Genomic DNA, 14177 nt, shown 5'->3' with positions numbered 1-14177 from the left:
TGTACATGCCATCATCCCACCAAGCTCCAGGGGGCGACAGCGAGCCTCCGGGCAGCTCGGCTCGCGACTGGCTCGGCCGGGTTCCGTCCAATCAGCGGACAGCGACGCTCCTCCTGGAGGAAGTGACGCGCTCGGAACCCGGCGGGGCCGGTGGGAGCGACGCGGACGCGGAGAAGCTGCTAGTGCTGCCGCGAAGATGGAGGTAAGCGCCGCGCCGGGAGGGTCGACGGGGCCGCGGGGAGCCCGCCCCTGCTGCGCTCGCTCATCCCCGTGGCTGTTTTTGGTTTACAGTTTCCTGGAGGAAATGACAATTACCTGACGATCACTGGGCCCTCGCATCCCTTCCTGTCAGGGGCCGAGGTGAGCAGAGGCTGGCGACGCTGGGGCGCGGAAGGGCCTGGGCAGCGGTTGGGGCGGACAGCGACCGAGGCTTCCAGAGCCTCTGAGACGACTGTCGGGGTTGGGGGGTGGGGACGAACGGGAAGCGGCTGTCATCAGAAAACCAGGGTGTCCAAGAGACTGCCGATTTAAGGAAGGATTTCGGTTCTGAATGCGAAGAACGAATGGAATCGTCTGCATTGGTTACGGTGAAATAGTTGCAACAACCTTGGAAGAGAGCAAAGAAGAAAAATTCTTCAGTAAAGAAACCGAGATAAGAAAGTTTATCTAGCAATAACCCCGGACAGGTGTTAATTCTTAAATTCGGTAGGGGTCTTTTTTATTTGAAATTTCTGATAAAAATAGTTGCCTTTACCAACGTGGTTTATGCTTGTTTTGCTAACGAAGGACGGAAGGAAATGGCTGCCAGAGAATATAAAAGGAGTACATTATACCTGTTTGCTAGTGATTATAAACTTTGAGTTTACTTATATTTTGGGTCACAGTTGTCAAATAACTATAATAATAGGGTTTGTTAGTTTTGTTCTTTCAAGATGGTGTGAAGTAGAAAACTGGAGCCTGTAAGACAGTGATTCTCAACCCGTCGGTCGCACTCCTTTGAGAGCCCAGCGACCCTTTCATAGGGGGCGCAAATCAGATATTTACATTATGATTCACAACCCACAAAATTACAGTTATAAAGTAGCAACAAAATAATTTTATGGTTGGTCACCACAACATGAGGAACAAAGGGTCAATGCTTTAGGGAGGTTGAGAACCACAGCTCTAATGTATTCCAGAAAACTTGGTTGACAGATTTTCCTATTCTAAGCATGACACTTATATTAGGCAAAGCAAAAGTAAAAGGTGCAGTGTATGAAAATTTCGCCTTTTTTGAGCACTTTAGCCTTGGACCTTCTTTTGAGAATTATATACTCCTCCCGCTCCCAAAGCGATGTGAATCATTTGCTCTTTTTTTTTTTTTGCACCAAAAGTTGTTGGTTGTTGTTTTGTGAGTTTATCCTATAATAAATCCTTAACATTTGCACAGTTGAGAGATAGATTGACAGTGAGTAGTTGCTAGTTTGTTTTTTTTTAAAGATAATCTTACCATGTAAGTCAGACTGGCCTGGAACTCACTGTATAGATCTCTGACTGTCCTTTACCTTTTGAGTGCTGGGACTAAAGGCATATGCCATCACCAGCCAGCTGCTGGTTTATTTTTTAATTTACAATTATTGAATATTTCCTAAGCAACGGAAAGTGTTACTCAGAATTGGAAAGAAACTCAGTCTTTAACTTGTTCCTTCCAGATGAGGTCTCTATGGTCTAATTTTATTGTTTGAAGTGCCGTAAACCTCACATTGTCCTTATTCATAGACAGTGCATTTTAAAAGTAAATACAAGGCTGGGTGAATTGTTGCACACCTTTTTCATTTCAGCACTTGGAAGGCAGATGCAGGCAGATCTCTGATTTTGAGGCTAGCCTGGCCTACATAGTTTCAGGACTGCCAAAGCGCCATAGGAAGACTCTGTCACAAAAAAAACAAAAACAAAAAAAAAAAAAAAACCAGTTTTCCAATTTATCCCACCACCAGCCCCTTTTATGCAGTTGAACATGATAACATGATAGGTGGCCCCTTTTATATCCAGGAACTATGGCTAGGCTAGGCAGTGGAGCTCTTGCCTGCTGTGTTCCAGCACTGCGGGAGAAAGGAAGGAAGTTTCCAGACTTGCATCTGCCCTATGTTTAGTGAGGGTGACACAGCTACAGTTTAAGCTTAAATTCAATAGCATCCTTTAGGCCTGGGTTCTATTATTTTTATTTATTTATTTATTTATTTATTTATTTATTTATTTATTTATTTATTTATTTATTTATAGGCAGGGTTTCCCTGTGTAGCCCTGGCTGTCCTGAACTCATTCTGTAGCCCAGGCTGGCCTTGAACTCTTGAGTTCTGCCTGCCTCTGCCTCCTGAGTGCTGCTTAAAGGCATGTGCCAAAACTGCTGGGTCTGTTTTTTTTTTTATGCCTTCTTATTTCTTCGTCTCTTGTTGGTGCTGAATTTTTTAATGTTTATGGTTTTTGCTTTGCTTTGGGGGATGGTTTCCCTATGTAGTCTTGGCTGGAGGCACACTTGCTATGTGTACAGGCTGGCTTTCATCTGCCTCTGCTTCCTGAGTGCTGGGATTAAAAGTGTGTGTGTCCACCCATGCCCGGCTTTTAATCTTTATGTTAATGAGTGTATGAGTTTTATTGTCGTCAATCTTATTTTGAGCCTCACAAGTAACTTAAAAGTGGGCAACTTTTTTTTAGCAATTCTTTTTAGAAGAACATTAATTTTTTTCAAAAAGAACAATAGAAAAAAAATAGGTCCTCATTGAATACTAACCATAAAATAATTGAAAAATTTGACTGCCTTCAAATTAGAAACTTCTTCATATCAAAAGACATCATTATAAGGGCTAGAGAGATGGACCCGTGGTTAAGAGTACTTACTGCTGTTGCAGAGGACCTGGATTCAGTTCCTAGCACCACCCACACAGCAGGTCAAAAGGGCTTGTAACTCGAGTTTCCACACCCTCTTCTGGCCTCTGTAAGCACTGCACACACAGAGAACACAGGCTTACATGCAGGCAAAACATTCATACACATAAGTAACCTCTGTAAACACTAGGTGTGGTGTACATATAAAGTAAATCTTAAAAGGAAAAAGTGTAATAGCACACACCTTTAATCCCAGCACTTAGGAGGCAGAGGCAGGCAGATCTCTGAATTCAATGCCAGCCTCATCTACAAAGTGAGTTCCAGGACAGCCAGGACTGTTAGACAGAAAAACTCCATCTTCAAAACAAAACAGAACAAAAAGAAGGCATCATTGTAAATACATGTACAGAACTTCATGTGTGAAATTCTGAAAAAATTTAAAAAGATATCATTACCAAATAGGAACTCCAGAAGAGAAGGTATTTATAATAACACCTCTAACTCGTATTTAGAATATACCAAGCACGAGCATAGCTTTAAACAGTTTACAGAGAGTCCATTCAAATACACTGGGTATGTGGGAAATCGGTTTGAAATAACGGGTGTCACAGAGGAAAGTGTATTACTGCACTGCTTCAGACAGAAAGCTTGTGCTGTGAAGGTTTAGTCTTCTTCTTCAGTTGAGTTGACTGGTACATGGTGCTCTGTATTTGAACACCACTTTAATCCCAGCACTCAGGTGGCAGAAGCGGCAGTTCTCTGCCTTCCAGGCCACCTAGTGCTACATATATCATATCAGATTTTCTTTTCAGTTTCATTGTTTGGCTTTTATGAGATAGGGCTTCATGAAGCCAAGACTAGCTTTCAGTGTCTGTTGTAGTTGGTGACGCTGACTTTCCTAATTCTCTTGTCTACCTTCTAAGTCAGTGGTTCTTTACCTGTGGGTTGTGACTCCTTTGGAGTTTAACAACCCTTTTACAGGGGTCACATATCAGATATTTGCTAGTATTTAGGCATCTGTCCTGGCCTGACCTTGGGGTTCCGAGAGGCTATATCTTGGCTGCAGCCACTAGGAGAACCTGCTGGGCACATTCACTACACTTTTAAAAGACCCCTGCCCACCTCCTGTCTCTTTCTGTTCCTTTCTTTCTCTCTCCTTCTCTCTGCTTCTTTGTCTGTCTCTCCCCCCTTCTCTCTCTCTGCCTCTCCTGCTGCTCCTATCCCCAGAGGCCAGTCTCCCCCAGTTCCTTTCCCCCATTTTCTGTTTCCTCTCCCACAAAAATATACCCTTCCACATGAGCTCTGTTGCATGGCATCTTTCTCTGTTATCCCTTTTTAAATTACAACATTATTTACAATGCAATTCATAATAGTAGCAAAATTATAGTTACAGAGTAGCAACAAAATAATTTTATGGTTGGGGTCACCACTACATGAGGAATTGTGAAAAAAAGGTTGCAGCATTAGGAAGGTTGAGAGCCCCTGTTTTAAGTGCTGGGATTGTAAGCACCCAGTATATTCTATTGTTTTTTTAAATTACTTTATGTTCATTGTTGTTTTGCCTGCATGTATGTCTGTGTGAAGGTCCCCTGGAATTGGAGTTACAAACAGCTGTGAGCTGCTGTGTGTGTATTGTGAATTGAACCTGGGCCCTCTGGAAGAGCAGTCAATGCTCTCAACTTCTGAGCCATCTCTCCTGCCTGTATTCTGTTGTTTTTTAAAATTATTTTAAGGATCCATAATAACCACACTTTAGGATAAATTAGATGTTAAAGTTGGTTTCTTTAAAATGAATACACAAGAAACTTTTTTAAATTAAAAATTTTATATGTATGGTTGTTGTACCTGCATGTATGTTTGTGCCCATGGAGGTCAGAAGAGGGCATGAGGTCCCCTGGGACTGGAGTTAGAGTTGTGAGCCATCTAGGAATAGAACCTAGGTCCTGAAGAGCAGCAAGTGCTCTTAACCACCGAGCCATCACTGTAGCTCTAGGGAATTATTTTTTTAATAGTGAGTAGTCAGTATATGGGTTCGTTTTAGAGGTTTTGTTTAGTAAGTAATAGGCTCTGGGTTCAAGCTTCAGGACAAATGAGAGAGGATAGAGAACATGGAGAGGATGAGTAGAGAGGAGGGAAGTGGTAGTTTTCGTGTTTGTTTCGTGTGTATGCAGAGGGCAGAAGGCACCACCAGAGTGGGTGCTGAGAAGTGAGCCCCAGTGCTGCAAGAGCAGCAGATGTTCCTAATTGCCGAGTCATCTCTCCTGCCCTCCTGTGCTCAGTATCTAAGCATCCTTTATTTATCTGTTTGTTTATTTGAGACAGGGTTTCTCTGTAGCTTTGGAGCCTTCCTGGAACTAAGCTCTTGTAGAACAGGCTGACCTTGAACTCACAGAGGCTAGGATTAAAGGTGTACCCTACCACTGTCCTGCCTTTATTTACTGTGTGTTCTCTCTCTAACACACACACACACACACACACACACACACACACACACACACGAGCGCGCACGCGTGCAGGTACACATGCACCCCCTAAGGGGTCGGTGGTGAGGAGTAGGTTTTCTCCCTCTACTATGTGGAGCCCAAGGATTCACCTCAAGTTGTTAGCTAGGTAGCATGCGCCTCTGTTTACACACTGAGCCATTTCACGAGCTCCTGGGTATTAGCCTTATAAACAGAATTAAAAAGCCCAGAGTTTGGAAACAGTTTAGGCTGAGTGCGTTTCCTCTGCTCTGGAGTGTCCATATGAGGCTCATTTTTTTCTTGAGGTAGGGTCTTGCACTAACTATATAGCCCAGCCTTCTGATAACTCGTGGTACTCTTCCTGGCTAAGTCTCTGCAAGCTGAGGTTGCAGGTGTGACCACTGTGCCAGGCTGTAATCTCTGTTTTATGTATTTTATAGATAAGGAAAACCTACTTAGGGTCATGAGCGTGAGCCACAGTTCTTTCTACAAAGCCTCTTGCTTATTACTTATAATATTTTATTGCTACAGTTGCTTCTATTTGACAGGAAGCTGTCAAATAATCTGAGACTAGACATTTCTGTCAGTCCTAATAATAGTGGCTCCATTCCAAGTAGGAGTGAAGCTGGGTGCAGTGGTCCAGCAGTCAGGAGGCTTGCCGTTTGGGACTAGGTCTTGAAAGGAAGGAAGGAAATAAAAAGGGGGGAACCAATAGACCAGAAGAGGGATCATTCATTGTTAGTCAGACTCAGGAGGGGACAATGAGCCGCGTGTACTTTTTTTTTTTAAGACAAGGTAGGCTGGCCTCAAGTTCACTTTGTAGCTGTTATCCTTTTTCTTAATATTATTGAACCCCCAAATCCTATACAAATGAGAATCTTATTTGTTAATGCTGAAATTTTTAAAATGGTGAGGTTTTTATTTGTTTGGTTGTTTTTGGTTTTTCAGCACAGGGTTTTTCTGTTTAGCTCTGGCTGTCCTCGAACTAGCTCTGTAGACCAGGCTGGCCTAGAACTCACAAAGGTTCGCCTATCTCTGCCTCTTGAGTGCTGAGGTAGGTAATTTTTCTATGGCAGTATCTTTTAGGATTTGATCCAGAGGAACCTAAAACAACGAAGAGTGATTGGCTGGTCAACACAACAGTTAGTTTCTGTGGTCTGAAAATTCAAGTATACCATTGTGAAATAACTGGTGTGTTTAGTATCGGCAGCAGAATATTAAGCATCATAGGCTGTTTCCTTACTTGTGCTGACTTATTAGAACAGGAGAGATAATTTAAAGGTGGTAAAGGCTAAAAAGAGAGACAATAATTGAACATAGTGATGGATGTTGGAGTTTCAGTTGTGTCATGTGACCAAGTGGGATAGAAGCAAGCAGAAGCACACTGGCATCTTGTGGTCAGCTCCTCTCCTACTAATCCCTTCTCTTTTTCCATACAGACCTTTCATACACCAAGCTTGGGCGATGAGGAATTTGAAATCCCACCCATCTCCTTGGACTCTGACCCCTCCCTGGCTGTCTCAGATGTGGTTGGCCACTTTGATGACCTGGCAGACCCGTCTTCCTCACAGGATGGCAGCTTTGCTGCTCAATACGGAGTTCAGACATTGGACATGCCTGTGGGCATGACCCACGGCTTGATGGAGCAGGGCGGGGGGCTCCTGAGTGGGGGCCTGACTATGGTAAGAGGGGACACAGCAGCAGGCTCACTGAGCTTCTAGGGACGGCTCTAGTGGGACAGAAGTTCATCTCTAGTCCCTGCTACACTTGGGTAGTTCTTGTTTCTTCTTTCTACGTAAGCTAAAGACTCAGCAACAAAGACTTCATTTTACTTGAATAAATGAGATTTTCTTTAAAAATAACTTTAAATTATAAAATATCCAATCTTAATTTAGATATTTGAAATGAAAATGATTCATTTTAAAAAAGGGTTTTGTTTGTAATAGCCTTCAATCTTAATTCAGATGGCACATAGAATGGTTTATTAAAAAATGGGCTGAGCCAAATAAAGTGCTAATTATAGACTCAGCATTTATGGGTGTTAGCATCTCCATCTCATGTGTTTGAGGACAGCATCTGTCTCCACCCCAGCTCCTGTGCTCATTGCCCATGCACTACCACTGTAAACATTATTGTTAGAAGATGCTAGTGGGTATAGATTGTTCTCACTACTCACGGGGTATATTAAATGAATTATTTGTCCTTTTCTGTTTGTTTTTGAGTCAGGGTGTCACTATGAAGCCCTGAATGACTTAGAACTCAAATATGTAGATCACGCTGGCCTCAAACTCTATCACCCCCTTCCTCTTATCTCCTGAGTGTTGGAATTACAGGCAGGTGCCTCTTAACGTGTTTTTTATGTAGACAGATTATCTGATGTTTTATAAGATTTAAGTGATCATAGTCTACATAAGCCAGGGATGTGTAAGGAGGGGGACTTGCTGTTTAATGTTGTGTGTTGTAATTAGTCCTTCTGCTTCTCTCAGGATCTGGACCATTCTATAGGAACTCAGTATAGTGCCAACCCACCTGTCACAATTGACGTACCAATGACAGACATGACATCTGGCTTAATGGGACATAGCCAGTTGACCACTATTGACCAGTCAGAGCTGAGTTCTCAACTTGGATTGAGTTTAGGAGGTAGCACCATCTTGCCACCTGCCCAGTCACCTGAGGATCGTCTTTCGACTACTCCGTCACCTACCAGTTCACTTCATGAGGACGGCGTTGATGATTTTCGAAGGGTAGGCATTCCCTGCCAGAGTTCATTCTGCTGTTAGTCGAGGGTAAAATGCTTGCCAGATAAAGCCTAATCATCTTTACTTGGTTCTGGGTGTGGGTTCCTACCTCTTAATTTTGTTTATAATACGCTTCTTGATTACTGTTAGTGATCCTCACATACATATATGGCTTTCAAAACCATTGCTTACATTTTTAGCTTAAATGCCATGGCTATGGCTACTTTTCTTTCTTACTTACTGAGCCATCTCTCCAGCCTAATTTTGTTCCCATCAAAAACCCTTTTCTTAGCCAGGCTGTGGTGGCGCATGCCTTAATCCCAGCACTCGGGAGGCAGAGGCAGGTGGATCTCTGTGAGTTCAAGGCCAACCTGGTCTACAAGAGCTAGTTCTAGGGCAGGCTCCAAAGCTACAGAGAAACCCTGTCTCGAAAAACAAAACAAAAAAACCCTTTTCTTAATTCTATCCGTTTTTCTCCCTGACAGCAACTTCCGAGTCAGAAGACAGTGGTAGTGGAAACAGGGAAAAAACAAAAGGCTCCCAAGAAGAGAAAAAAGAAAGACCCTAATGAGCCTCAGAAGCCAGTCTCCGCATACGCATTATTCTTCCGTGATACTCAGGCTGCCATCAAGGGACAGAACCCCAATGCTACCTTTGGTGAGGTGTCAAAGATTGTGGCTTCCATGTGGGACAGTCTCGGAGAAGAGCAAAAGCAGGTGACTAGTGGGTGGTAAACATTTGCTAAGGTTTTAATTGAACAGAATGTTAGTGTTCTGTTGCTGTGAATAGACACCAAGACCACAAAACTCTTATAAAGGAGGCTTGCTTACAGTTTCAGAGGTTTAGTCCTCTCTCATCATGGTGGGGAATGGGGCTGATGTGGTGCTGGAGGAGCTGAGAGCTCTACATCTGGATCAGCAGGTGGCAGGAAGAGAGCAGCACTGGGCCTGGCTTGGGTTTTTGAAACCTCAAAGCCCACCTCCAGTGACACACTTCCTCCAACAAGCAGTGCCACTCGTACTGACTGGGCGTGGGAGCCATTCTTACTCACACCACCATGGTACTTAGCTGTCAGAGCTTTGTTAATGGCAGCCATGCATCCTTTATCTTAGCACTTAAACAAAAAATCATTTTTATTTAGTAGTTTTTGTGGTGCTTGGTAGCAAACCCCCAAGGCTTCTATACATGTATGCTCTCCTACCCCAGAAGATCCATGGTTCATGGTAGAAGAGAAGAACTAACTTATATAAGCTGTCCTCTAAATGCTATATGCATTTCCAGAAACATACACACGTATACACAAAATAATTGATTTAAGTTCATTATAAAAACACTGCATCTTTCATAAACTGTAAAATAACTATCGTTCTCCTCTTTACTAAAGATGGACTTTGCTAGGTGTGGTGGTGGCACAGGCCTTTAATCCCAGCACTGGGGAGGCACAGGCAGGTGGATCTGAGTTCGAGGCCACCCTGGTGTACAGAGTGAGTTCCAGGACAGCGAGGACTACAAAGAGAAACCTTGTCTCAAAAAACTAAAGATGGGACTCTAAGGTTCACTGCCCAGTTAAGGTCATACAGCTTCTAAATGATAGGGTTAGGATAGTCTAGTTTCCTCATTTCAACATTCCATGTGGCATCCATTCATAGTGCCTAATCCCTTTTGTGTCTTCAACTGTTTAGTTTTTAGGCTAACTTCCTAAAGTCTTGTATTTTTCCTGTTTGTACAGTTAAGCTGTTTCTTGATAAGTTGCCTGTTAAAACTATGCCTCAAAGTTTCAGATACAATTTCATTAACAGCTTTCTCATGAACTGTAAACTTGAAAACTGTAATTTCCCTAAATTTAAACTGAATTAAAAAAATCAACCAGTAATAGTGGTATGCACATATAGCACTTGGGAGGTAGAGGCAGATCATGAATTTCAAAGGTCAGCATGAAGGTGTGTGCCGCAGGGGCACGTGTACACTGAAGATAGCTGTAATTATCACTACCCCACATGCCTGTATCTCCTGTCAAAGCAAATCCTCAGTGTCTACAAGGTTGGGTTTAATATTATTTTATATTATTAATATACCATATTTCAGATTCTCACCCTCATCCTTTTGGGTTAGTTTGGTGTTTCTGCTGTTCTTGCCTGGATTTCTTACTATTGTAACAAAATGATAGAATATGGCTGGTTATAGCTGGCAGTTACTACCATCTGTTATTCGGTATGTTGTTGTTCCTCCATGTAGTTTCTCATTTTTTAAGAAATATGGTACATTCTAATGATCAGATCACAGAGAAAGCCCAGACTCAATAGAAGAGGAACTGCCTTCAGCTTTTGGTGTGGGAGGGGAGGCACACAAGAGGTAAGGACTCTTGGGGCCATCTTTGATTACTTAGCACATTTATAGGGGAAGTCTTGGAGTTGGGCAGTATTGGGCTATATAGGCTACTGATAGGAGGTGGTTTTATTTTTGATATAGCAATGAGCATGGATTGCTGTTTACTTTAGAAGTATAGAAATTTTAGTAAGGCAGTAGAGTGAATTTGCCATAAAGGTTGCCATTATGGCTTGCTCCACTGAGAAGAGTGGTCTGTGGTTGGACTGAGTTCTTGATGTACAAAAACAGTCAGTTTCTCCTTGGAGTGTGGTTCATTTGAGATGGTGTCTTTCTCTTAGGTGTATAAGCGGAAAACTGAAGCTGCCAAGAAAGAGTATCTCAAGGCACTAGCTGCTTATAAAGACAATCAGGAGTGTCAGGTAAGATGATAATAAATGGATGTCTTAAACCAATTCTTTTTTAAAAAATTGTTATAGGCAGATCTCAGTCTTTCTCACATACACGAACACACACATGGAGGGGCTGAAGAGATGTTCCCAGCACTCACACGGTAGCCAAGGACCATCTCTAACTCCAGTTCCTGAAGCTCTCCAAGCATACATACGGCGCACATATGTGCAGGTAAACACACATACACATAAAATAAAAGCAAATCTCTGTGGAACCTATTATTACAGAGTAAAAACTGATTTAAAGCGTCCCTAGTATTTCATATCATAAGCTTACTTAAATAGTCTTTGAGTTTATCCATTATTTTCAGCATTTACTTAGTCTTTATTTTTCTATCTGTTACTTATCTTTGCTTGAAATGTACTGAGAGTGAATGTGTTGCCTTTTGTTTTGGTTGTCAGGCTACTGTGGAAACAGTGGAATTAGATCCTGTTCCACAGTCACAGACTCCTTCACCTCCTCCTGTGACTGCTGCTGACCCAGCATCTCCAGCACCAGCCTCAACAGAGTCACCTGCTTTGTCCCCTTGCATTGTAGTTAATTCCACGCTTTCATCTTACGTGGCAAACCAGGCATCCTCAGGGGCCGGAGGTCAGCCCAATATTACCAAGTTGATTATTACCAAACAAATGTTGCCTTCTTCTATTACCATGTCTCAGGGAGGAATGGTTACTGTTATCCCAGCCACTGTAGTTACCTCCCGTGGGCTCCAGTTAGGCCAAACAAGTACAGCTACTATTCAGCCTAGCCAGCAGGCCCAGATTGTCACTCGGTCAGTGCTGCAGGCAGCAGCTGCAGCTGCCGCTTCTATGCAACTGCCTCCACCCCGACTCCAGCCTCCTCCATTGCAACAGATGCCTCAGCCCCCAACTCAACAGCAAGTCACCATTCTGCAGCAACCGCCCCCACTTCAGGCCATGCAACAGCCTCCACCTCAGAAAGTTAGAATAAATTTACAACAGCAGCCGCCTCCACTGCAGAGCAAGGTTGTGCCTCCACCCACTCTAAAAATGCAGACTGCCCTGTTCCCTCCAGCTGTGGAGAGCAGCCCTGAGCAGCCTCTGACCTGCAGCCCCGAGGCCCATACAGCAGAGGCAACCTCTCCTGAGACAATTTGTGAAATGATCACAGATGTAGTTCCTGAGGTAAGCTTGAATTGTTTCCTCAAAAAAGGGAAAAAAAATCTATATTTGGGATACATATCTGATGTAGGTCAAGATAGACTGTTACCAAAGATAGCCTTAAATCTGATTCTCCTGCCTCTGCATGCCAGTTTTAACTTATAAAAAGTTATTTTAAAATAAAATTCTTATATAGACTTTTCATGTCATTCTGCTTATCAGAACTCTAAAGCTTGGTTATGAAGGAGAAGACTAGGAACTCACCCTTTTCTGAAACTCCTTATGTGAGGGGTGTGGTGCCTGTTTCTCTACTGGTGTGTGAAATGTTTTGAGTAGGTAGGTTGCACTCTAATACATCCTTGTTTGTTCCCTGTTGTAAGGTGGAGTCTCCTTCTCAGATGGATGTTGAATTGGTGAGTGGATCCCCTGTGACACTGTCACCTCAGCCTCGATGTGTGAGGTCTGGCTGTGAGAACCCTCCTGTCATCAGTAAGGACTGGGACAACGAGTACTGCAGCAATGAGTGCGTGGTGAAGCACTGCAGGTGAGCTCAGCAGTTCCTGGAGACACAGCAACCTTGAGTACGCAGTCAGGACTGCCTTAGCTGGAGCAGCTTGATGTGTGCAGATAGGCAGACGATGTCTGACCAGAGCTGCTACTAGAAGGAAGCTTTGTTTAGTCGCTTCGGGATGGGTGCAGCTCCATTGAAGATAGCTTGCCTGGCATGAGTAAGGGTAGCAGTACCCAAGAGATTGGCGCGGGATAGGTAATGGGAAAGCAGCAGAGTAAATACTAAACATTCCAGGGCATTACCTATGTCCATGAAACAGGGCGCCTGCGTCCTGTCCCCAGACCTCTACGAGATGGATCAGCACCGTCACCACTTTCGACTCTGAGGCTTTTTGTTCCTGTATTTACTAAGATGATAGTGTTATATTTTGGAGATTTAGGGAATTATTTGCATGTATTTTTCATTGAGAAGATAAAAAGATAGTTAGAGTATATCTAGGCTGTAATAACTGTGTTGTTTTTCCTTCTCTTAGGGATGTATTCTTGGCCTGGGTGGCCTCTAGAAATCCAAATTCCGTGGTGTTTGTGAAGTAGCCTTTCCTCTTCTCCAAGCCTTGAAGATTCATCTGCTGGACACAAGTCCAGGAGCCTGTTTTTGAAACACAAGCTGGGCTTCTTCTGGTAGTGCCTGACCTTTACACCCATAGTCCTTCATGCCCCCACCTTTTCTTCAGCAGAGGCCAGATTAAGGAACAGGGCCAGCGAATTTACTGTGATTTGGAATTACTTTCACTCTCAACTACAAGCAAAATTGCCAGGTTAATAGTACAGGGAAAGGTGAAGGGAAGATGGAAGCAAATCATAGAGGATTATTAGAAGAAATGTGTTGGTAAAATTGTCAGAGCCTAAAATGTTACTGGGGAAGTGCTCAGCTCTGTTCTTAGGAGGAGACAGCCCTGGGATGGGGCTTGGGGCTACAGCTCAGTGATAAAGGGCTTTGGGTTTAAGTCCCAAGAGGAATGAAAATACTGAGCTAAAATATCCCCCCCCCTTAAAAGGGAATTACTATTATTAATCTACACAGTGCTTTAAGAACAAAGATTTGTGGGGCTGGGGTTATGGCCTAGCACTAACAAAGCTCTGAGTTAAGTCCCCAGCAGAAAGATCAGGAGTTCAAGGTCATCCTCAGCCACCAGTAAGTTTGAAACCAGTTTAGGCTACACAAGGCAAAGGTAGAATAAAGGTTTTGCAGAGCATGGTGGCCCATGCCTTTAATCCCAGTATTTTCGAGGGGAATATAGGTAGATTTCAAAAAACAGAGGCTGGGTATGATGCACTCTTCCTTTAATCCCAGCAGTTGGGAGGTAGAGGCAGGTGGTACATAGTGAGATCCTGTCTCAAGGTCCCCTCCCCATTCCTACACATACACCTCTCTCTCAGCACATTGGGCTGGAGGGGAAATGACATCTAGGATTTTTTTTTCTCTACAAGCATTTCTGCAGTCAAAACTTTCTTTACCTGACTTGATTACCAGTTTTGCATGTAAGAGGCGGAACTCTATACCCTTAATGAGAGGTTTTGCAAAGTAAAGTTACATTTGAAACATCTTTTAAATGTGCTTTCATTTACATAAAGCATAAGATAATTATTTTACATTCTAGGTTCTTCTTTAACTGAAGATGATCTTATTTTTCTTAGAA

At 43.1% G+C, this 14177-nt stretch overlaps 1 protein-coding gene across 1 annotated transcript; it reads left to right on the top strand.

Annotated features, from left to right (window-relative positions):
• Nucleotides 1-11: 11 nt before the first annotated feature.
• On the top strand, nucleotides 12-14084 carry Tox4 (TOX high mobility group box family member 4). Its single transcript, XM_075949421.1, has 9 exons — nucleotides 12-202; nucleotides 292-360; nucleotides 6767-7009; nucleotides 7814-8074; nucleotides 8554-8784; nucleotides 10735-10815; nucleotides 11248-11991; nucleotides 12348-12511; nucleotides 13011-14084. Exons 1-9 carry the CDS (start codon nucleotides 197-199, stop codon nucleotides 13069-13071), a joined length of 1860 nt encoding a protein of 619 aa, XP_075805536.1. The 5' UTR covers nucleotides 12-196; the 3' UTR covers nucleotides 13072-14084.
• Nucleotides 14085-14177: the final 93 nt, after the last annotated feature.

This window comes from Microtus pennsylvanicus, chromosome 15 (assembly GCF_037038515.1).
Source record: "Microtus pennsylvanicus isolate mMicPen1 chromosome 15, mMicPen1.hap1, whole genome shotgun sequence".
In the NCBI taxonomy this organism is placed as follows: Eukaryota; Metazoa; Chordata; class Mammalia; order Rodentia; family Cricetidae; genus Microtus; species Microtus pennsylvanicus.
The sequence above is the reverse complement of the archived record's forward strand: the minus strand, read 5'-3'. Positions and strand labels throughout refer to the sequence as shown.